The sequence below is a fragment of the Eptatretus burgeri genome, chromosome 3 (genome assembly GCF_056783735.1).
Source record: "Eptatretus burgeri isolate ZD-2024b chromosome 3, Ebu_testis_v1, whole genome shotgun sequence".
Classification (NCBI taxonomy): Eukaryota; Metazoa; Chordata; class Myxini; order Myxiniformes; family Myxinidae; genus Eptatretus; species Eptatretus burgeri.
Genome location: NC_140963.1, coordinates 59,570,896 through 59,595,654, shown reverse-complemented (window position 1 = coordinate 59,595,654; position 24,759 = coordinate 59,570,896). Strand labels below are relative to the sequence as shown.

The 24,759-nt window shown below is 43.1% G+C and overlaps 1 protein-coding gene across 5 annotated transcripts in view; it reads left to right on the top strand.

Annotated features, from left to right (window-relative positions):
* Positions 1 to 24,759, top strand: part of GTF3C3 (general transcription factor IIIC subunit 3) — a 185,661-nt gene that overhangs the window by 158,164 nt on the left and 2,738 nt on the right. For all 5 annotated transcript variants that reach the window (XM_085873608.1, XM_085873612.1, XM_085873611.1 and 2 more), the window contains 6 exons: positions 487 to 588; positions 725 to 848; positions 1,061 to 1,286; positions 1,389 to 1,579; positions 3,580 to 3,704; positions 14,270 to 14,422. In XM_085873608.1, the coding sequence (XP_085729734.1) occupies positions 487 to 588; positions 725 to 848; positions 1,061 to 1,286; positions 1,389 to 1,579; positions 3,580 to 3,704; positions 14,270 to 14,422 (921 nt within the window). The remainder of the gene's footprint in view (positions 1 to 486; positions 589 to 724; positions 849 to 1,060; positions 1,287 to 1,388; positions 1,580 to 3,579; positions 3,705 to 14,269; positions 14,423 to 24,759) is intronic.

The window sequence follows — 24,759 nt, the reverse complement described above, 5'->3', positions numbered from 1 at the left end:
TATATATATATATATATATATATATATATATATATATATATATATATATATATATATATATATATATATATATATATATATATATATATATATATATATATATATATATATATATATATATATATATATATATATATATATATATATATATATATATATATATATATATATATATATATATATATATATACATATATATATATATATTCCATGTGTGTTTCTGGTTGCTGTCGATGTTCCTCCATTGCAACCGGACTAGCCGTTGGCTTGGCTGAGTTATCAGATCTACACTGGTTCTGACAATGCCCAATCAGTAAAACAATTGGCTTGGGATACTTGATGGATCACAATTTTGTGTTGATCCTTTGAATTTTTGTAGCTTTTGAAACTGCCCTTTGCAGGACCAGCTGAAAAGGGTGTACGTGTGTGTATGTTGATTTTTTTTTTTTATCTTTTTCATGTATTATCTTTTTCATGTATTCTCAGGAAGTTCAATTGCTGCTTCACCGTTCCACTCTTCTACATTCTCAAGGCAAACAGTTGGAGTATCTGGATAGCTTGATTACCATGCTGAATATTATCTTGAAGGTGTGTTCAGTACTCTTGTTGAATTACTGATAAAATGCATTGTATTCTTGTTTTTTAATACTTTAAGTGCTTGGCAGTTTTAACCTGTCAATATAGCCAAAGTTTTGGAATTTCCCCTCTTTGCTCTTGGCCATAGGGTGTGATGGCACGCATTCAAGTTTCTGTTGTTTCCCGAATGCAAGACGATGGCCAGCACCTTTTCCTGGTGAAAGAAACTGAAGAAGCAACTCAGACACGACCAGAGACCGAGCCTGTACAAGGTAAAATTGAGGCTTCTTGTTTTGATTTTTTTAATTGCTCCACCAATTTAACAGGTTTTTTTTTTGTTGTGATGGACTTGAAGCATGATAATTATGCTGATCATTTATGGTAAGGATCATGCATAGGAACTCTACTCCTTCACAAAGTTTTTCATATTATGATGTGGTTTTCTATGATGAGTTGACAATGCAGTTTGTTTGAATATGACAAGGCAAGATCAGCCTTCTGGGCAAGGAAGAGTGGTGGAATCTTTTACTGAAGACCCTTGGTGTCCTGTCTGCATTTGGACGCCATGCTGAGGCAGAAATTTTAATAGACACTGCTCTCGAGTTTTACTATTTCTATGAAGATCGACCAAAACGGAAGGAGCTGGAGTGCTTGGGTTTGTCAGCTTCATTACTTGGGCAGGACTTCCGCATAGCATACAATTATATGCGGTGAGTGCAGCAGATGCCATATCCAAATTTCAACAACCTTTGCTTTGACAGTTTGCATTGGTGCATTATGGTTTGTTTTGTTATTCTTCATCTCATCTGCAGCCTCATACTCTTGGACAATCTGGAAAGCTGGCAGGCATGGAATATATTTAATCACATCATTACGCACTCTCAGGACACACGGCATCACCGTTTTTGTTTGAGGTTGCTCCTGAAGCACCCGGAAAACTTGGCCCTCATCGTACTCAATGGACACAACGCCTTTGTGGCTGGAAGTTTCAAACATGCGCTGGGTATGAGCACAATATCCGGACATATTACAGAGCTAATTGAAACATGCTTGGAATAGCTCAGTCGTTATGACAATGTTTTTCTCCAGTAATCGGTTTCCTGGTTTGGTTGAACCATCTCGTGCTCAATGACTATTTCTCTTTTGTGGAAAAAAGTTAAATCGACTCTTTTTCATAATAGTCCAGATGTCAAATACCATTTTTCAAGATGACCTTGCGTTAGGGTCCCCACAATGTTTTTCTGCATTTTTGTGATCACCAGACCATCTGAATGAATATTCCGATTGATGCCACACTGGCACCCTTGAGCATTTTTGTAGAAACCCATTAATATGCAAATTAGCGGTGGCCATTGTCGAAATTACTATTTTTCTTAATATCTCCAAAAGTAAGCATCCAAATAACCTGGTTAAGGTGTCTACACCCATGTTTTTAGGGTCACTGGTCATGATAAACCCACTTAAAATTTGATAACATTGAAATTTAGCTCATTAATATGCAAATTAGCAGTCGCCATTATTGAAAATGCAGATAGACATATAGATCGAAAAAAAACACTTCAGTCTTTGTGAATATAGATCACTTTATTATTCATACAGATTCAACAATTCGACAGGATGCAATGAGAGCAGCGAACAACATGAACAAAAGAAGACATTCCTGTGTAAATCAAATGTTCATATATATATATAACAGGTTTGTAAACCTTATGAAGGCTACTTCAGTGCTTGGTGTCTCATTCAGTGTCAGTCATCATCAAGGACAAATGCAGCAGCTGTCTTGGTGCGCTCATTCCTGCAGCCAGTATCTCCATGGCACGTACAGAAAACTGGGCATGGTAGCTTGGCTGCTTGCTGTGCAGCGGCATTGAGCTGTGTAGCATTGCTTGTCAGAGGAACATCCACATTGTATTAGCTCATTTAATATTAACGGCCATTTGATACAGCTGTTGGTCATTTGTGAAGATGGTTACGGTTTGTCCACACTCTGCGGTCAAGCGTTTTCCCTCCATTGCTGTAAGCATCGTGTCTGGATCAGCTGGATCCATATCTATGAGTAGTGTATGAATGGCCCTCATTGCAGGTTGGATGGGTCGTCCTTGTTCTCTGCAGAGCTTCGTATTAAAGCCGCCAAACTATGGTGTGTTCTGATCAGAAGTAATTTGCTTCAGAAAAGAGAAATCCATATCTTGAACTCTCCTAAGTTGTATAGCTTGAGCTAATACGCAGAGAGGTAACACCACACGAGTGGCTTCTTCAACTGGCATCCCTGGTTTCTCAGGTCCCTTGTACCTTTGAACCGAAATGTCTTCTGTCACAGGTGTCTTCATTTTATCACTGGTCAATCATCTGATGATGGCTTCATCTTCAGATGTGGTCGATATCTCCTGATCTTTTATGGTAAGTAGTACTGAAAGAGAATGTATTGAAACGAGTCCATTCTGGGATGAGATATTTGTGTCAAAAGTTGTCAGCAACAACCTGAACGAGGCCACATTCAGCATTGGTGGTTCCCTTAATCCCGGAATGAACAGTTGCAGCCTTTGCTGCTGATCCCTTGAAACGCTGAAACTCATCATAAGAACAGGTCACACGATAGTTGTACAACTGCTCGATGAGGCTTTTACGACAGACTAGAACTCCCAGTGCTATTTGGAGTGTAGTTAGTCGATTGGTGATCATATTCGTTTTGATGTTTCCTATCAGAGCTCGTGGATGCCAGAATGGCATCAATCGGAATATTCATTCAGATGGCCTGGTGATCACAAAAATGCAAAAAAACATTGTGCGGACCCTAATGCATGCTTTTCTGGCCAACACTCGGACTATAACAAATTATAATCGTAAAATAGATCTTGTTTTCATTCATTATGTCATACCATTTCCCATTTGTGATGTTGTTTAAAGTGGACTAATCTGCCAGGCACCACCAAAAAAAACCAGCATAATTTGTCTCACGTATTTCCAACGTGTGATGTATGTCTGGATTGAATGCTCTTGCAGCTCAGTATATGCAAGCTCTCAGAATGCGGCCCAAAGACCCTCTTTTCTGCCTCAGTATTGGCATCACCTTTGTGCACATGGCCTCACAGAAGTTTGCTGACAAGCGGCACTCTCTGCTCGTGCAGGTTGGCTTGCTGTTTCCTCAAGATGTTTGGGGATTTTGCAGATATGTGGGATTTCTGTTAATTGATGCATTATATTTAATATCAGTGCACAACTTAGTTTTTGGTTTTTTTGGGGGGGTTGGTTTTTTTATTTTATTTTGGTTTTCTTTTTTTTTTTGGTTGTCTTTTTTTTCCAGACTATTTGATGATGACCTTTAACCCGGAGGGGGTATGATGTAAATTAAACGTAAATGTGCCTTCCTCTAGGATGTTTAAATAGGGCAATTTCATTCCGATTGGACATTCTTTGGTTGAGTTTTGCTGCAAAATGTTAAAAAATCTATAATTTGGTCATGACCTTAAAATTTTAGGTCAAGGTCAAAATAGTTATGTCAACCCCGCATACATTTTATTCTCATTATTGATGCAAAATATCATTCTGAAAGTCCCAGTCGGCTCTGAGATACAGCTTTGACATTGGCAGAAGAAATGGAGGAAAACCTAAATGGTGTTTTCGTATTCCTTGGGGATCTAATACCTTGGCCTTTAACCCGAAGGGATATGATGTAAATTACGCATAAATGTACCTTGCTCAAGGCTGTCTGGAGGGCAATTTCGTTCTGATTGGACAAACCTCAGTCGAGTTTTGGTGAAAAATGTCATGACCTTAAAATTAGGTCAAGGTCAAACATTGTGTCAACCCCAAATTAGTGATGCAAATTTTCATTCCAAAAATCGCAGTTGCCTCTGAGTGTCGGATGGTGGAAAGAAACTGAAGTAGTCATCAGCAAGGTGCTTCAACTTCACTTGTTAATGCTCAAAACCGCCCGTTGAGGACGGTGACTATTGATGGGACATCCAAAAAGGATGTGATGCCAGATTCGGATGTTATTAATGAGGGATGTAAACCTTTCATTGCAGAGGGTTTTGTGTCAGCTGTGGGTGAGTGCAAATCAGTGACCTATTAAAATATTGAGAGACACAGGGGTATCTCAGTCTTTAATGCAAGAGAGCATTTTGCCACTGTCTGAGAGAATGGTGACTTGGTGCCAGTGTACAACTACAAGGAGTTGGTGGTTTTGTTAATGCACCTTTTCAGGTCGTTAATCTGGAGTCCGAGTTGGTATCCAGACTTGTTACTGTAAGCTTACAGTCTACTCTTCCTATGGAAGGAGTTTCTTTCATCATCAGAAATGATTTACTAAGTGGTAGAGTCTTGATTAATCCACAGATGGTGGAAGGACCGAGTGTTGAGAGTAACATGGAGCAGTTAGAGAAGTTGATTCCTGATCTGTTTTCGTCATGTGAAGTGACTCGTTCTGAGTCTAGGAAGCGTTCTGAAGAGAAAGGAGTGAAAAAAGATGTGGACTTAGAACCAGTGTATACTTTGGAGAAAATGTTTATCAACCAGGGCAGTGATGATGTAATTCGCAAGTGAAGCAAGTGATGGTCATATTCTTGCATCAGAAGACAAATCTGTTAGCCAATCAGAAAAATTGGGCCTCACAAGGGAGAGACTTGTAGAAGAGCAAATGATGTATTCTGAACAATGAGTACTTGCTAATATAGTTCTCATGGAGGAGGAGGAGGTTACCAAAGTCTCATTTTGTTCCTTTAAGAAAGATGGGGTATTAATGAGGAAGTAGATACCACTTGATGCATCAGCAGATGATGAATGGAAAGTACGTTATCAAATTGTGATTCCAAAACTGCAACGGAATGAGATCTTGTGCTGAGCACACAAGATACCATTGACAGGTCACCTCGGGATGAATAAAATATGTGACAAAATTTTGACAGACTTCTTTTGGCCGGGTTTGCAACGTGATGTGGCAAAGTTTTGTAAATATGGTCATTCATGCCAGATGATGGGGAAACCAAATCATAAGATTCCTTTGTCACCATTGAAACTTATAGGCCATCAGCCATGGCTCAGGAAGTGCCTGAAAATCAAGTTTCGTTCCACTCATCGAGGGGAGCGGGGGGGGGGGGGTAGATAAAACCTTGATAATATGATAGTATATATATCCAAATACATACGTATGCAAAAGTTCTCCACTGAAATAGCTGCAGTTATTGTGTATTTTCATCTTGAAAATCGATGCATTCCCCATGCTCTCTCATTTGAATTTTCTCCACTCGGATCACGTGTAGGCCATGTGACGCCTCGACAGCCAATAGATCGGCTGACATCGTATGCAAATTTCGTCAGACTGTCATGTGACCAGCTAAGTTGTCCAAGATGGCAGCTTCCTGCAAGGAGGAAATCACCAGTAGCTGACTGGCGATTTATCGGTAATTTTTGATGAATATGGCCAGTGCGGACGCTCCCCAGTGTATTATTCACCAGGACAATGTAGCGAATGAAGAAGTCAAACATTTAACGTCTGTAAGATGGGATAAATGGAGAAAAAGTGTCAACAAATGGCTCATCTTAGACCAGGGGTCTCCAACCTGCGGCCGCTTAGACGGATTTATGCGGCCCGCGGTGCCATATTAAGTTTACATTACAATGCAGCCCGCGATACTGCCAATTTGTCAGGGTCAATGATCAAAGCATTCTGTAATTTTTATTTTGATTTTGATTCATATTAGACACGTGTTTTTAACACGATTATTCATTTATCATATTCTTTGGCAAGAAAAATATATTCAGCACTAATTTTTGTTTAAATTTCCGCATATTAATTCTATTTTTTTTTCCGGAATTTAGCGTCCTTTTTTGGGTGCGGTCCTCCGCCCTCACCACTTTGGTTTTGTGGCCCTCCGCCCATAAAGGTTGGAGACCCCTGTCTTAGACGGTCACCAACGACGTTTAGCCGAGAGTGCCGGCGTGGGAGGACTAACTTCGATCATGGGCCTCTTGTACCCAGAGTGCCAGCGCGGGAGGACTAACCATTGTGCAACGCCAGCGCATCGACCCATCGAATGAACGCCATTGACCTTGCCTCGGACAGCTTTATATATAGTCGGTCAGCCACGGCTGGACATTACATACATACGGCCAGCGGAGCGGACAACTGGGCAGTCGAACCGGCACTGATCGACACTTGAGGCGCACCCAGTCAGCGCGAGGATTGACTTTGCTGCATCGCTAGTTGTGTGGCGTCTTCGTCTGGGAAGAGCAACCCTCGCCTCGCCATCATCAGGGTGGCCTTGGGCCAGCCCCGCAGGGTTGAGTCGATGTAACGGGGCGCCAGGCGGTATCGTGTGTTGCGGAGAGTTGATTCAATTATATTTATATGTCTTACACCCATGTAGTTTGGCTCTAGTGTTGAGAACGTTCCAGACCTCACGGGGTGGGGACCCAGCCTCCTTACCTGTCACCGCATCGGCCCCTAGACGGCCCCGACTAGTACAATAGGGAAAGCGGGGTAACCTAATTTTGGCTTTTCGTGGGAGTTGCAGGTAAGTTGCTAGCCAAAGGATGTGTACTGCAGTTCCGTTGCATTGTGAATCGGAAGTAAATTTAACTTTATTTGCAAGATCAAACCAGATATATACATAATTATCCGTCATCAAGAATTATCCGTCATCACAAGGTTGGAGGCTAGGAATTCTCTGAGCTGACCAGACGCAATAGTATCTATTTTCCTATCTCGGCATCACTTGGATGACAAAGGTCAATTTGCATCAGGGTTTATCCAAGCAACCTCTTCGTCGTCATCATCAGAAACATCAGTGTCATCACTTTTCGGTGTTGGCATTTTCACAGTTGGTACATTTACACATATCTGTACATGGTACATTGTTTTTTTCGACAAGAGCACCTCAACCCTGCACACTTCGAAACATTACAAGAACAATGGCTTACTTGTAAGTGAATATCTGGACCTGGATTCAGTCGCATCCATGTGATGCCGAGTTTACCATCAACCATTTGCCAGACATGTCCTACAGAAGAAGGACAGCCAAGAAGTTTATCTACTGGCAAATAGATCGTCGATGGATTGCCGCCTGGTAATTTGCTCGTAGGGCATGCATATGCAGAGCATCTTTAGTTGGAGGAAGATTCGGTCCTGATGCAGAACTGATGCAATGTATTTTGTATCTAGCCTCATTGACATCATTCAACTTGCGTTGCCCATAGAAATGACAGACGAACGATTCGAGAGAATGACAAATCGTTGGGCTCAGGTCAAAACTAGTCCCTAGTTTCATGAATGCACCTTTGAACACCTCACTATCCAACAATATTGAGAAGGGTTTCTTCTGGCCTTTCCCATAGAAGGCACTTGTGGAATCGCAGCCTGTGAAGGTGTGCAGGCCTATAAGGGATTTGCAAACATCTGCGCCTCGGCAACATACCATTTTTTGTACATCAAGAATGCAAAATGTATCCTGCCATTTACTCCCTGTCATGAAGTATATGTTGAATGCAAGACTAGGTTGCAGTGATAGCGAGATGATCCCAACATCTGAATCGCAGCTCACAATCACAACATCCTTGAATGTTGTACCTGCATGTTGAGCGTGGAGAAACAGGCGCGTGTCAGCCTCCTCGTGGTCACAGGATAGTGCATCAACAGATGTGAATGTGGTGGGACCATTTCTGCATTGCAGACGATGGCAATCTTGGCCATGCATGATATATACGTCTATATCTCTTCCAAAAATGGCTTGTAGATTTCAATCTCGCCAGGCTGACACCAGGAAGGCCAGGAGCCCCTCTTTGTTCTGGCCACTGGACAAGAACTTGGACCACTGTTTTGGTGTTTTCTGTTCCTTGGAGTATATTTGGATGGTCTGGCATCCACCTACTGCCCTCCTATCTCTTTCTGCGTTCTTGATACATACGTCGGGGTAACGGTCACAGACGAAGTCAATGCGAGGGCTCTTGTACTTCTTTCCTAAAGTGGCCAGAGAATCAAAAATGGCATCGGCCAGTCCTCCAAACATGAAAGGCACAGGTTTGATGGACCGTATCACTGGGCCTGCCACAACTATGATTGCTGTGTTGACAGGGATACCAACCTTGAGATGGTCAGCACATTTTTCCTCAACTGATGCCAACAGATGCGATTTAACATTTTTTGCCAATGATCCATCAACACCAGCAAGAGGAAGAGAAACAGGAGCCAGTGAATGAGCAAGAATGTCACTAAGATTGACATTTAGACTCTGACCAATGGTGAGGAGTCGAAAGAATATATTCCTCTCATTTTTTTTTTATGATGACTTCCTTCCCACTGGTCGTTTTTGTGGATTTAGACACAGACAAGTCTCCAAACGTCTTCAGGCGAGAGAAGTAAGGTGTCAATGGTGAGAAGATATCCGGTTGTACTTTAGGCTTCTTTGATGCATTTTGATCAGTTGTAACAACTGCCTCGTCAATGTCATCGTTCTGTGAAATTAGCCTGTCATTCATGAACCTCAACAGGACTTTCTCACCAGTTTGCCATGCACATAGCAAATCCTGTTTGATAGCGTCTGAGGCAACAACACCGGAACTCAAGCTGACCAGTTGATCTGTCTCATGCTGAAATGGATTTATCATGTACTGGATGGTTTCCAGGGATCTGGGGATACTGAAGATTTAATCAACACTAGGCCTACAATGTTTACATACCTGCTGTTTCTGTTTCAGCTTGGCATAGTCTATCCAACACTCTCTTTCTTCGAACCCTGTAGTATTTATCTGCTCTATTGCAAATGAGGCAGACAGCAGGAAGGACGTGTCGCCGTGAACTCTCAACATGTCCAGCAATGTTCGATGCAGAGCACAGTTTTTTTGGCGATGGTTCATACATGCAATCATCAACAATCGCAGAGTCATCATGCATGGTTTGTGAGCAACGTTTCCTCACCCCACATATTCTTTTTGCATCGATGAAGCGACGGTAGCAAGTGTCGTGATAGCCCAGATGACTAGGGATTTCTTTACACTCAATATACACTCGTGCACTCTCGGCTAAACGTCGTTCGTGAACGTCGAAGACGAGCCATTTGTTGACACGTTCTCTCCATTTATCCCATCTTACAGACTAAAACGTTTGACTTCTTCGTTCGCTACATTGTCCTGGTGAATAATACACTGGGGAGCGTCCTCACCGGCCATATTCATCAAAAATTACCGATAAATCGCCGATCAGCTGCCGGTGATTTCCTCCCTACAGGAAGCTGACATATTGGACAACTTAGCTGGTCACATGATAGTCTGACGTAATTTGCATACGATGTCAGCCGATCTATTGGCTGTCAAGGCGTCACGTGGCCCACACGTGATCCGAGTGGAGAAAATTCAAATGAGAGAGCACAGGGAATGCATCGATTTTCAAGATGAAAATGCACAATAACTGCAGCTATTTGAGTGGAGAACTTTTGTATACGTATGTATTTGGATATATACTATCATATTATCAAGGTTTTGTCTACCACCCCGCTCCCCCCCTCCCCCCACTCCTGATGAGTGGAACAAAACTGCACGATACAGCTTACGGCTGATGGCCTATTATTCCCGCTTTTGATGAACCATTCAGTCAGGTTATCATCGATTGTGTTGGTCCCTTGCTAAAGACTAAGGCAGGTAATCAATACATGTTGCTGATTGTGTGCCTTCACAAGGTTCCCAGAGGTGATACCTCAAAAAATTGTGGCACCAAACATTGCTAAGGCATCAGTTAAGTTCTTTCGATTTTATGATCTTAGTTCGGCCAACAAGTGTAATCAGAGATCAAATTTCATGTCAAACCTTTTCCAACAAGTTTTGCACCAGTTCGGAGTGAAACAGGTTAAGTCAAGTGCTTACCATCCTGAGTCACAAAGTGCTTTGGAAAGGTTTCATCAGATTTTAAAAAACATAATTAGAACTTCCTGCTTTGAGTCAGATAAAGATTGGGATGAAGGAGTACACTTATTATTGTTTGCTGTCAGGGAAGTCAGTTCAAGAGGCATTGGGATTCAATCCTTTTGAACTAGTGTTTGGACACTGTGTGAGGACCAATGAAGCTTTTGAAGGAACAGTGGCTTAATGAGAAGTCACAGTTAAATTTTCTGGATTATGTGTCTGATTTCAGAGAGAGGTTGGCAAAGGCACATGGAATAAGAAGAGAATTTTAAAGAATCACAGGACAAAATGAAAGACATTACAAAGACGGAATTCAGTTGTGATGATACAGGCTAGGCATTTTGGAACTTACCTTATTGAAAGAAAAGTCAATTAGACTGATTGTGTTATTCAAACTCCAGGTAGACGCAAACAGACGACGACTGTGTCACATAAATATGATTAAAAAAACATCATGACAGAGTAGCCAGAGCATGCAATTTCAGCCTCATCTGCTTTACCTGTAGTTTATGCACAGAAGCAAAATGAGATGCGTCATGAGGTGAAGTTGGACCACATTAGGGACAACACTTGTCCGAGGCTGACTAACACTGGTTTTATTACACTTTGATCCAGCTGTTCAGATGTTAAATGTCCCAATTTCTGATCTATTTCACACTTAATTCATGACCGTGCCCACTTGTTTATGGATATACCTGGCCCTACTGACTTAGTGTATCACGATGTAGAGGTAGGAGATGCTATACCAGTAAAACAGCATCCGTACAGGATAAATCCTGCAAAGTTAGAACATCTTAATAAGGAGGTTGAATGCATGCTCGAAAATGACATTATTGAACATGGTGACAGTGAATGGAGTTCACCCTGTATGCTGGCACTTGTGGTGGAAAAGAACTCTATTTCCACATGATGGATCAGCATTCAAAAGAGAATCTTTAATTTCGTATATACAGAGGAAGAACATTGAATGATTCACTGAAACATTCAAATGAACTTCACTAACTAGAATCCCGAAGCAATCCTTCTGATACTCATTTGACATCCAAAAAATGGGAGGGTGATACATTTGGCAAATCAACTCCGGGATGAGCTGATAGGCACAAGGCGAAAGCTTGCAGTGTTATTAACCAGGTCAGCCTATTTCTATGCAGCGAGCAAGACCTTTTTCATAGTAAGATATTCCTTTTATCAATATGTAGGTCAAAAGACTGTCGGGGAAAAGGGAACATTACTGACAGCCAATTCGACTCCAGTCCAAAAATAAAATTTGTAAAGTACCAGCAACGAGTGAATTTAATTGAGAATAGATGAATATAATTTTTAAAAAAATTTTTTGTCCACATTTTCATCCACACTTACACTGACTGAGGCCAAGCCAGATGGCAGTTTTCATAGTTGCACTGATTTAAACAACCCTTAAATTGCCTATATTAAAAATATCTTCACCATGCACAAACGATCTTCAAAAGTGCAATTTATATTTTACATTTCCAAAATTCTAGAATATGCTATTGCTAATGAGCTTCTGCAGTACTTGTGCCAGCATTTTCTTTTAGAACCCTTCCAGTTTGGTTGGAAATGAACGGTTACTTAGTTCCGATACTGCCCTCCTGAAGTTTCATAATTTGCACACCATATTTTCCAGTGTATTTGCCACACCCATGTTTTTCACCCCCAAAATAAATGAATATATTGATCATTTTATTTTCTGATCTCGATCTAAATATGTTTGTACATTAACTTTGTATGGAACAAAATGACAGAGGTATCAACAACCTTACTCTCATATCTGCTTAATTTTGTCTAACAGTCTTATTCTCATTTTCCAGAAGTTGAAGATTGAGTAGAGGATACCAATAAGTTTTTATTTTTCTTTTTTCTTTTATAAAATTATCAAGAGCATTTTTTTTGTGACTAAGAAAAAGGATTCATACTGGTATCATACATATTTCTTGTTGATTTGTGGCCCTGAAAAGGGCCCTTTGGGTTTGATGAAGCTTTTCAGCTAAACCTGAGGAAATCCGAATCAATGCTTTCCTCGTCGAAGATGGCACGTAACTCATTGTCCGAATCAAGGTAGAGCAAGTCCACGTCGCTGTCACCATCATTTGCAGCCTCCTCCTCCAAAATGATGTCGTCCTCTGTGCCGTCCATGTTGTTGGAGATGCAGCATTTCAGAAATGCTCGCTTGATGATGTTTGATGGAATCTCCTCCGACACCTTGACGATCCTGTTGTAATCTGCAATATGAAGGAAGCAGGAGAAACGCCACAATGCCAAGGAACATCAGAAGCGATCTGTTTAATCCATCACTCCAGCCACAAACCACTCCTCTTCCGTCCCCATGATGATGTCATGCCATCATCCACAGCACATAATGATACAGTGTATTCGATATAATGTACAATGAAGCTAAACACCACAGATCCGGCGGCAGATCATCGGAAGGTCAATCTTTCTTATCCTCCTGCTTTTGGTGTAAGTCTTCTCCCCACTCATTATCCAGTCGGACCAGCAGCAACGTAGCTCATCCTCGAATGCCTTGTTGATGGACACATCGAGGGGCTGCAGGAATGATTTTATCCTGCCTGGGATGATGACGAGATCAGTCTTGGTCCGACGGAGCAGTGTTTTGGTGTCGTCGGTCTTCTGACAATTGAACGCATCCAGGACTAGCATGCTCCATCGTCGGGAGAGACCGTCATCCGGCCTACTACTCCAGACTGTGTGCACGCAATCCTGGACCAGTCCCTCGTCTATCCATCCCTTCTGCTGCACACAAACAATGACGTCAGCTGGAAACTTGTCTTTGGGCATTGTCTTCCTCTTCAACACGACATACGCAGGAATCTTGCCACCGTTTGCGGTGCAGGTAAGCATGACGGTGAATGGGTCCTTCTCGTGACCAGTCGTGTTGATTGTCACGTTGCGGGCAAGCTTATTTGAGGTGAGTGCTCCGTTATTAGACTAGCTCTTGTGAATAATTGTTCTTTTGATGTGAGACCAGGTGTTCTTCTTCTTTGTTGTCTAATGGTGTTTTCAGAGCAGCGAGGCTCTATATACGCCACGCACCTAAACTCTGGATGTTACCGGACCTTCCCAAGCAAGGCTTTATTTAATTTCCACACACCGAAAACTGATTGCCGATTTAAAGAAAAAGTGTGGTTTATACACCGGAAAATACGGTAATGAGGTTTCATGATATTCTGTACAGATTAGTGATATTCTCATGATATTCTGTACAAAGGTTCTTCTCTCAAGCCTTTTTCAACTTTTTCAGAATATGGTAGCAAGGTTCAAGTTCATAAATTTGGGTGAATATCTAGATTTTAAAATATTTCTGATAGCCTTTAAAGTGAAACTTAAATTGGCTTGTAAGCACTTTGAAGTTGTATTAAAATTATTTTATCTGAGAATCGCATAAAGTACAAACTTGGCCCAGTGAAGGATATGTAGATATTGCAGTGTTATGAAGCATAGTGTCCTGAGAATATGTTAAGCTGGCTGTCTTTTATGTAAGCATGCTAATGTCTTCCAGGGTATTAAATGCCTTCATCTCTCTACTATATCCCATCAATAACCAATCCCATTGTGAGCACGGGTGCTTCCACATGTTTATCACCCGATAAATTGTGTTTGTACTCGTATTTATATCAGCATTTTAAGCTACTAAGACAGGTTAAAATAGTTTTATAAATTCAAATATTGGTCCTAATACACTCTGTTGCATTGCGTTGTTAGATATTGTTGAATTTCCCATTGTTTTTCATTTGAATCCGTTGCTTTACACGTTTTGCAGGGGTTTTCATTTCTCATTCGGTACCTTGAAATCAGAGGTCCTGGACAAGAAACCTATTTCAACATCGGGAGAGCGCTTCACCAAATGGGCTTGTCCCACTTGGCTATACACTACTATCAGAAGGCGCTATCCTGCCCACCACTGAAGTTGCCTGTAAGTAACCCCACGGTAATCCATAATACCTCGTCCCACCTGGTCATGGAGCTTGTTTTTCATAAAAGAATGCCATTTTCAGACCAAAGCCTTGTCTGAGTCATGCCAGTTTGCATATCAAATGCCCACTTTACACCATAAAAACAATCCTTAACCTTGAGAGTGGGCTGAATATTGTAGTGCTACATCTAAATAGATGTCTAACATATCAAATTCTTGTAATGGAGTTTGATATTAGCAGTTCCTTTGCAACTACTCATGACTGTCCATGACTGCCAATTTTTGGCCAATAATCTCTGATTTATTCCACATCCATTACTACAGTTTACTCCCATGAATTAGAATACTGTACCTGCAAATTAATTTCCAGAATTTTGAATATGGTCAACTGCAGACCGTTCACGCCATAATCGAAGAGATCCTTTAATTATTTGATTTTGCTGGAACTTTCGCTTCTGTTGTATATCATTCTGTTTACCTATTGTTTTAGGAGATGTTTTAATAATTATATTGGACTGGAATGCAAACATTGGAGAAGCAGGAGCACCAGGGATTGCTGGAAAGTACAGACTTGGAATCTGAAATGAGCCAGGGCAGCGAATGTTGGAGTTCTGTGTGGAGAATGATCTCATAATTGCAAACACAGGATTCAAACAACCCAAGCATAGACTGTACACATGGACTTCACCTGATGGGCAAGATAGAAATGAGATAGACTACATTGTAATGAACAGAAAGTGGAGAAGTGCTTTGCAATCTGCCAATATTCTGCCAGATACAGACTGTGGGACAGATCATGAACTCCTTGTGGCAAAACCACAACTCAAATTGAGAAAGGTGAAAACAATTGAAAACTTATCGAAACAATTTGCAATGAAGGTTTAAAAAAAAACTTTTTGCAGAGCTGGACTTAATTGACAGAATGTTTGACGAAATGTCGCAAGAGGTTGAAGACATTATAAAAGAAGAGCCCAAAAAACAACATCCTAAAAGGAAGCAGAAAGAAGAAGGCTAAATGGCTCTCAGAAGAGGCAATAAATACCGCAGACAGAAGAAGATAGATGAAAACCAGACGCACCAAGAGAGGGCATTAAATTGCTAAATGCCGACTTCCAGCAACAAACTTGGAAAGACAAAGGGAAGTATTTCGGAGGCATGCATAGAGATAGAAAGTGACAATAGAGTGGGAAAAATAAGAGATCTTTTTTTTTTAATATTGGAGAGACCACAGGAAAGTTGAGGTCTGGGATTTGAATCCTTTAGTGTAGAACATTAAAAGATCTGACAGAAGTAACACAGGTGAAAGAAACATGGAAGGACTATACTGAAACTACAAACAAGATGGCAATATGATGGCAACCTTTGAAGAAAGAAAATATGAGCATGAACCAATATTGATAGAATGTGAAGTACATAGAGCCTTGAAAGAGCTATCTCTACACAGATCTGGAGCAGGATTGTATGGCCTAAAAGGTAAAAGCAGTCTACATACCATTTCCAAAGAAAGGAGATGCAAGAGAACGTAGAAATAGCCAAACCATTGCCTTGATTTCACATGCTAGCAAAATATTACTCACTAGAACGACACTTGGTAAAGAGCATACCACCGCCAGGCTGAGCAGTTCACATTTTGTATCCCACTGATAGGCCAGATCTACATCCGGACCTTATCTAAAATCTAATCAGCTTGTTATTGTCACCTACCCAGCTCATCCACCAAGTTTTGTCAGAATCCATCCACAATCTTTTGAAATATTAGATCGTTCCCCTTTTTGATCTGATACAGTGCCTTCAGAAAGTATTCACACCCCTTGACTTTTGTCACATTTCATAGCTCATCACCCATCTAACACCATCCCTACTGTGAAGCATGGTGGTGGTAGCATCATGTTGTGGGGATGCTTTTCAGTGGCAGGGACTGGGAGACTTGTAAGGATAGTGGGGACAATGAATGGTGCCAAATACAGACAAATCCTTGAGGAGAACCTGCTTCGCAGTGCAAAAGACCGTGGACTGTGGGGAAGATTTACATTCCAACAGGACAATGACCCCAAGCTTACAGCCAAAGCAATGCTAGAATGACTTCAGAACAAGAACATAACAGTCCTTGATTGGCCCATCCAAAGCCCAGTCTTGAATCCCATTGAAAATCTGTCAAAAGACTTGAAGATTGATGTTCACCAATGCTCCCCATCTAAGTTGACAGAGCTTAAGCAAATCTACAAGGAAGAATGGGAGAAAATCCCAAAATCCAGATGTGCAAAGCTTACAGACATACCCAAGAAGACTTGAAGCTGTAATCGCTGCCAACAGGATTTCTCTAAAGTATTGATTCGGGAGGTTGAATACTTATTGATGCAAGACATTTCAGCTTTTCATTTTTAACCAATTTGTAAAAATTTCAAAAAACGTGTTTTCACTTTGTCATTGTGGTCGATTGGCGAAATGTGTCGATTGGTGAAAAAAAAATTACATTTATTCAATTTTAAATTCAGGCTGTAACAAATAAAATGTGCCAAAACTCAAGGAGTGTGAAAACTTTCTGTGGCACTGTACATGCGAATACATTCACATGGCTGATGGTGAACTCTTGCAGTATGGCTCGATTTAGTTGATTTCACACAATAAAAATAATCACCAAGATGATGCTTCTTGTTCTTTGTTGGTTAAATATTACTTTTTGCTGGCTGTGTTGTGCTGCAACGTAATTAATATGAGATTTTACTGGAGAAATGTCATGACACCATTATATTATCTCTTATCTTAAACAGAACATCAGGTAAGGTATGCTGAGTAGGTTTAGCACACATGATGCTGACCATGTTTCACCCCTTTGAAAAAAAATCTGGTTCACTCGATGTTAATTCCCTTTTTTTGTAGTGCACTTAAAAATAACTGGTTGCCTCTGCCTTTTTGTAAGATATACTTCGGAACCAACTAACACCATCTTGCAGTCAGCAAAACATTTGGCTGTTGTATCATTCTGCTCTCTGATCTCTCGGAGCAACTGAATTGACGGTTACATCTTCTAATGGGGCAACACCATTCAGATTATTTCTCTAGTACCTAAATGTCCATGATTCTCACCTCAGAACAGAGGGGGAGTGGAAATACTGGCCTAAAAGTCAAGCATTCTGTGCTGCCCTGTGTACTAAGCCTCACAAAAAGGTAGCATTTTTGGTTTGTTGTATTCTTCAAGATGTGTGTGCCTTCCCAGGTTAGGAGTGTGGTCTGTCTCCATTGCATGTTTCACAGTCCAGAAGCACACAAATTCTCCCCAGCGCAAGGCATCCCTGTATTCCTTAAGCTGTAATAGTTATGTACTACCCATTAAGCACACATGCGAACACACACACACACACACCATCATGCATTGGCCACAAAACACTATAAGCAATGCTCCAAATGTGCCTCGTTGTCTTGAAGTTAGTTGGCAAGCTTGAGAGGGTTCTCTTTGGCTGTGTCGAAGAATACTCAATTCCTCTTGTACATTTGAACCATTTAATACATATGCATATGGAGAACCAGAGGAGATTCAATAACACAAGCAAGCAACACGCTCTATCCTCTGATTCTAATAGTACATAGATGTCGAGTTCCTTATATACTAAGCAAAGGCGGGGAGGGTGAGATCATGGGACAATGTCTGGTCACTTTCGAGAGAAATGCTGCTGAGGCTGACGTTTTGGGGTGCAGGGAAAAGATTACTCATTACTCATAGCCTTTTTTCACAGCCGCCACTCTTAGGTCAGCTTGAATTCAAAGGGCTGGGGAACATTTTATGATCTGGAGTTGATAGGAGTTCAAACGGTCATCTGGCTATTACCTAAACACACATTCCATTGAAGCTAGATGCCAGCTTCTAGCCAGACTTTCAGATGCCATTATAATTATTTATATATGAGAATCCCTTCATATTAATAAGCTAAATAGAATAGATAGATAATTCTATTCCACTGAATAAAGATAAAAAATTATTTGGAAGGCCAATCTGTTTTTGGGGAGTGGGGTGTTTTACTTTACTTGGCAGAGTGGTAACCTTCCAATACAGTAAAGAGATACAAGGCCATTTAAAATGCAAATGAAATATATTCTGTATATGTATGTATGTATAATATATATATATATATATATATATATATATATATATATATATATATATATATATATATATATATATATATATATGTATGTATGTATAATATATATATATATGATCTGGAGAAAGCATTTGATAGGGTTCCATGCGAAGTAATGACATGGGCATTGAGGAAGTTAGGAGCGGAGGAATGGTTGATCAGAGTAGTGATGACAATGTACGAGAGAGCGCGCACGGCTGTAAGGACGAAGGATGGGAACAGTGGTGAGTTTGAAGTGAAGGTGGGAATGCACCAGGGGACAGTACTAAGTCCACTTCTATTTGTAGTTGTGATGGAGGTGCTGGCTCGGAGGGTAAAGGAGGGTTTACCGTGGGAGCTGCTGTATGCAGATGATCTGGTGTTGATTACAGAGAGTATGGATGGACTGAAGGAGAAGATGAACAAGTGGAAGGAATGTATGGAGGCAAAAGGTTTGAAGGTGTCTCATGTCTCATGCCTCTTGTCTCATGCCTCCTTGCTGTGAGTTGTGTGTTAGCTCTCATACGAGCCTCGACCAAGGTATACAAAAAAAAAAAAAAAAAAAAAAAAAAAAAGGTGAATGTTGGAAAGACGAAGGTGATGGCAAGTGGTAAAGCATGTGGTGAGGTGGAAAGGACTGGGAAGTGGCCGTGTGCTGTGTGCAGGAAGGTGTCGGAGTGAACTCCTTTCAGTGTACAATGTGTGCTGAATGGGTTCATCAAAAATGTAGTGGGGTGAGAGGGTCATTAACCAGTGAGGCAGCTACATTCAAGTGTGAGGTATGCATAGAGGGAGCTACAGATGAAGGAATTGTTGAGTTGGATCTTGGAGATGGTGTGAAGCTGGAAGGTGTGAAAACATTTTGCTATCTCGGAGACATGCTGAATGGAGAAGGTGGATCAGACTCTTCGACGGTTGCTGGAGTAAGATGTGCATGGAAGAAGGTTCGGGAACTGAGTGGCGTGCTGGGAAGAGGGGAGTGTCGTTGAAGCTGAATGGAAAGGTGTATGCTACATGTGTGAGGAGTACGATGATTCATGGTAGTGAGACATGGGTACTGAACATGGAGCAGCAACAAAGGCTGGAAAGGGTGGAAATGTGAATGGTTCGTTGGATGTGTGGAGTATCGTTGAGAGAGAGGAAGACAAATGATGACTTGCGGAAGATGATGGAAATAGAGTCTGTGATGGATGTTGTGAAGAGAAACAGGTTGAGATGGTTGGGTCATGTGTTGAGGAAGGATGAAAGTGACTGGGTGAGAGGAGTGTTGGAAATGTGTAGTCGGAAGTGGAGGACGGGGAAGACCGAGAAAAACTTGGCTAAAGGTGGTGGAAGAAGAAATGTGGGCAAGGGGATTAAGAAGGGGAGATGCAGAAAATAGGGTAAATTGGAGAAGATTGTCATGGGGCCCGCAAGGCTAACCCCCGCTTTAGTGGGGAAAATGGCCTTTTAATGCTTGTGTGTGTGTGTGTATATATTTTTTTATATATAGATATATTTTTTATATATAGATATATTTTATATATACTAGTGCGTGCCCGTACGTGCGTGGTCGTACATGCAAACAAAAAAAAACGAAAAAACTTTCAAACCGCGTGCCAGAAACAACAGCCACACAGGCGGTTCCTTCACTCTCACGTTCTCGTGACAACCACACTTCCACACACAGTGTTAATTAAAATCAAGTTTACCTCCTTGTCTTTGCCTGCCATGACATTCGCTGCCATGTAACAGGCACGGCCCATGACGTCATCGGCGGCCGGCCGCGCACCGGCCGACGCAGCCACGCCTACGCAGCAACGTGTCATGTCGTTGGTTGGTAAATAAATGGCTGCAGCGACGTGTCATGTCATTGGTTGGTAAATAAGTGGCCATAACTTGGGAAGCACTTGTCTGATTAATATCAAACCTTGAAAAGGCACATCCACAGGGCCCCAGCAATATAGCTGGCAAGTTTCAATGAGATTGGACCAGTGGTTGTTGAGAAACAGCGGTCACACACACACACACACACACACACACACACACACACACACACACACACACACACACACACACACACACACACACACACACACACACACACACACACACACACACACACACACACACACACACACACACACACACACACATTGCTGGAATTACATATACTAGTACGTGCCCGTAAAAAAATAATAATAATAATAAATAAATAAACAAACCACACAGGCCATTTCTTCACTTTTGCGTGCCTGTATGTGCGTGACCCGGAAGTTCGATATTATTCGCAATTTATTTTTAATACCCAATTATTCAATTAGCGCCAACGTATTTTACCTTTTCGCAATGTCGTGGCAAGGAAAAACAAAAAGAGAAGAGAAGAGAGAGAAAAAATTTACTTCCTGGTTCGGAGCATACCAGCACTCTGATGTTCCCGAAATTTATACACCGTCTACTATGAAAACGATCATAACTTGGGCCATTGTGTTTATCTATAAATGCGCATAAGAAATCGAGAAATTATTAGAATACACGAAGTCATCACTCTCCGGAAGCCCGTACGTTGTAACCTGTAATGGGGAACGCGGCTGAGCTTCCCTTCCCCATCGGCCACGCTCACGCAACAACGTGTCTTCCCATTGGTTTGGTAAATAAATGGCCATAACTTGGGAAGCACTTGTCCGATTAATATCAAACCTTGAAAAGGCACATCCTCAGGTCCCCAGCAATATACCTGGCAATTTTCAATTAGATTGGACCAGTGGTTGTCGAGAAACAGCAGTCACACACACACACACACACACACACACACACACACACACACACACACACACACACACACACACACACACACACACACACACACGCACACATACACACATACACACATACACACATACACACATACACACATACACACATACACACAGACACACAGACACACACACACACACACGCACACACGCACACACGCACAGACACACAGACACACAGACACACACACAGAGATTGCTGGAAATATATATATATATATATATATATATATATATATATATATATATATATATATATATATATATATATATATATATATTGTTGTGGTTGACGAAATTCACAAACCACCATTCAGGTCCCTTAGGTGAGATATCTCGGTAAGTATATGTGTAGTTAGGCCCAAACCCGTTGTCTAGAGGGAATAAATGTCATTCATGAGGGATGCGACTCTTCAGGATAGCCGTTTTTCTTTTACTATCTTTATTTTGGACCAGCCGCCATTATTACCACCACCAACCACGTCTCAACAGCCATCACACAACAACCAACAACCACAACTCGGCCATCACAACAACAACCACCAACCACAACGCCGCTTCACCACAACCGCCACGACCTTTACCGTCACAACTCGCCACCATCGCATCACCGTCATCTCGCGCCCCTCGAGGGCACCGATGCTGGACTCGTGTAGGGCGCGCACCGAGCAGCGTGTTCAAAAACATCACGGACTTTCCGCAGAAAAACGGATCAAAAACGACTCACGCCCACTTTTGTTCCGTCCAATCGGTGAGCGAGGGGCGGTTTGGCCCCGCCTCCAGGGCGTTGGAGGGCGGTCGCTATATGCAAATTCATGGATCAAAAAGCATTCATGGCCACTTTTCCTCGGGCCAATGGGGAGCCAGGTGAAGGGTCGGAGGCAAAGGGTCAAGGGTGAAAGAGCGAAGCCACGGGGCTTATAAAAACGACTGCGTTCGTCAGTCGAGGGCAGTTGAGTTGGAAGTTGAGTTGAGTGTGCGGAATTCAAGAGAGTCGTCGGTGGAGCTGGAAAGAAGTGGTACTAGTCGGAGTGAAGAGGACGGAGCTGTGGAGAGGTGACGGCGGCGAAGGCGGACGAGGGGGTGCTCGCGTCGGTGCCGGGAGCGGCACAGGGAGAGGCCAGCAACGCGACCGAGGTGGAGGAGGAGACGCTCGCCGCGGGACCCGAGACAGGGTTATATCCTCCTTTCCCCGAGCATCAGCAACCCCCTCCTGTTTCCCCCCGCGCTGAGATAGTGCGACAAAGGGGGCCCCTTTTCCCACCCCCTACCAGACACTGTCCGCGAGGCCCACGGAGTTGAGGCACCACCACCACTTCGCGTCTCATCATCAGACGGGTAGGCCCGACACGGTCTCGGCCCCAGGCCCGCCTACCCCCCTCATCCTGGAGGGTGGTTCTCTTTTCTTTTGCTTTGGGAATGTGTGTTGTCGGCGCCGTCTGTGAAGTAAAATTGTATAAGTGTTGCCGTGTGCCCGGTAGTCGGATAGATCTGCATTGTTGCATTTGCTTTTTGTGTAATATTGCATTGTCTTCTTCTTTTACATGTGCTTTTGGTGGAATTGTATATGTGTGCTTTCCGTTCATCGCGAAATAAATGTGCTTATTGTTGAACTGTTTTCCCGCTTCGCTTCGTCTTTTCTTTCATTGAATCTCCATCTTGCTTCACGTAAAGGGTTGGTAGTGGGCTAAAACGCCCGATAATTAATCGAACCGTCGAGGCCGACGAATAACACCGCTCGGTTATCCCGATAGTACGGAACGGGTCGCTTAAAGTGGCCCGTGTCCGAAGTCGACCTGCGGCGAGGTGCGATCGCCCGGTCTACCCTCCGTGTGGGTACTTAGGTAGGTCGAATTTGGCGAGCAACCCTATCCCACGCGGGGGCCGATTGGCACGATCGTGGTGAGACCGAAAGGTCCACCCGTGACTGGTTCCCGGCGTTAGTCCGAGAGGGTCACGACTGGATTGTCCGTCCGGTGGGCGACGTGCCGCGATTCGAGTTACGTGGCCGTCTGCACGCCGGCGGGCGCGAATCCGCAACAATATATTGTGACAAATTCGCGCCCACCGGCGTGCGATCGACCGCGTTTCCCTAATAGCAGCCGCGTCCGTCTGGTGGCGACAATTCAGTCGTGACTTTTCGGAACAACGCCGGAACCCTGTCACGGGTGGGTCCTCAACCCCACCACGGCCTAGCCAATTTTCTACCCGCGCAAAATAGGGTCAATCGCCGAATTTCGATATACCTAAGTACCTGCGCGGGAAGCCTACCGGGAGACCGTACCTCGACACAGGTCGGCTTGGACACGAACCGCTCAAGCGGTCCGTTCCGTTCTGCAGTGATAACCGAGCGGGTGTTATCGCCTGACCTCGCCGGATCCGATTCTATTTAACTGGTATTTAACAACCCAACTATTATTCCGCAATGCAAGATGGCATTTCAATGTGGAGAAAGGAGGACGCAATGAACGGGGTACATTTAACCAAGCACATTTATTTTACACAGCACGTATACCAGAAAAAGCAATGAAAAACGCTTATACCATCAACAAAAGCAAAACGCGCATGCAGTTGTTTTATGAAGACTGCGGGACGGGGACAAAGACGCGGGCAAAGCGAAGAGCTACGACCGTCTATCAGCAATTATCTAGTCACTTAACAGTTTTTACTTACAGGACACGGCGCCACCAACATTCATTCAAAAGAAAGGAAAAGGCCACCCTCAAAGACGAGGGTGCCAGACAGGGTCCGTAGACCTTTATGGCGTGGAGCCTGGATGACCAAACGGGCCCCCCGAGACCGTTGCAGGTTACCTGCACCCTTGTGGTGCGATGGGTGAGTCGCGACGTCTGTCCCCCATGGCAGCTAGGACAGCCGCAGCTGAGCTCGGCCTTCCACGGGGCCGGCGAGCTCTCTCCGGCGCTCTCCACACGGATGCGCAGGCGTGCGCGACAGAGCTGGCAAAGCGGAGCCTCCCGTCCGCGTCCCTCGTGCCACGCCCGGACTCCCCACCGACTGCGAGCTCCGACGACTCGACCCGAACCACCGAACCCAAGACCCTCCGAAGACCAAGACGAAACCACCAGGAAGACGACACACACACAGACGAAAACCACCACGAAGACCCAGACCTGGCGTCCTGCGCGCCCTTATATTCCTTAGTTCCAACACCTCGCTCCTCCCCGTTTATCGCTCCGCCCCCCTTCCAGCTCCTGCGGGAAGCTTTGAGAAAAGGGGCGTTCCTTATCTCCAGTGCCTCACTTCCACGAACCGACCAATGACAAACGATCTCCCCGATCGGCGCGCGGGAAAAACAGGCGGGAAAATCCGCGCGCCACCGATAGAGGGTTGTGGTTTGGTTTGTGGAGAAGGGGATCGGCAGTTGGCGTAGCGGGGAAGGTGGTTAGGTGAGGTTGGTGGTTGA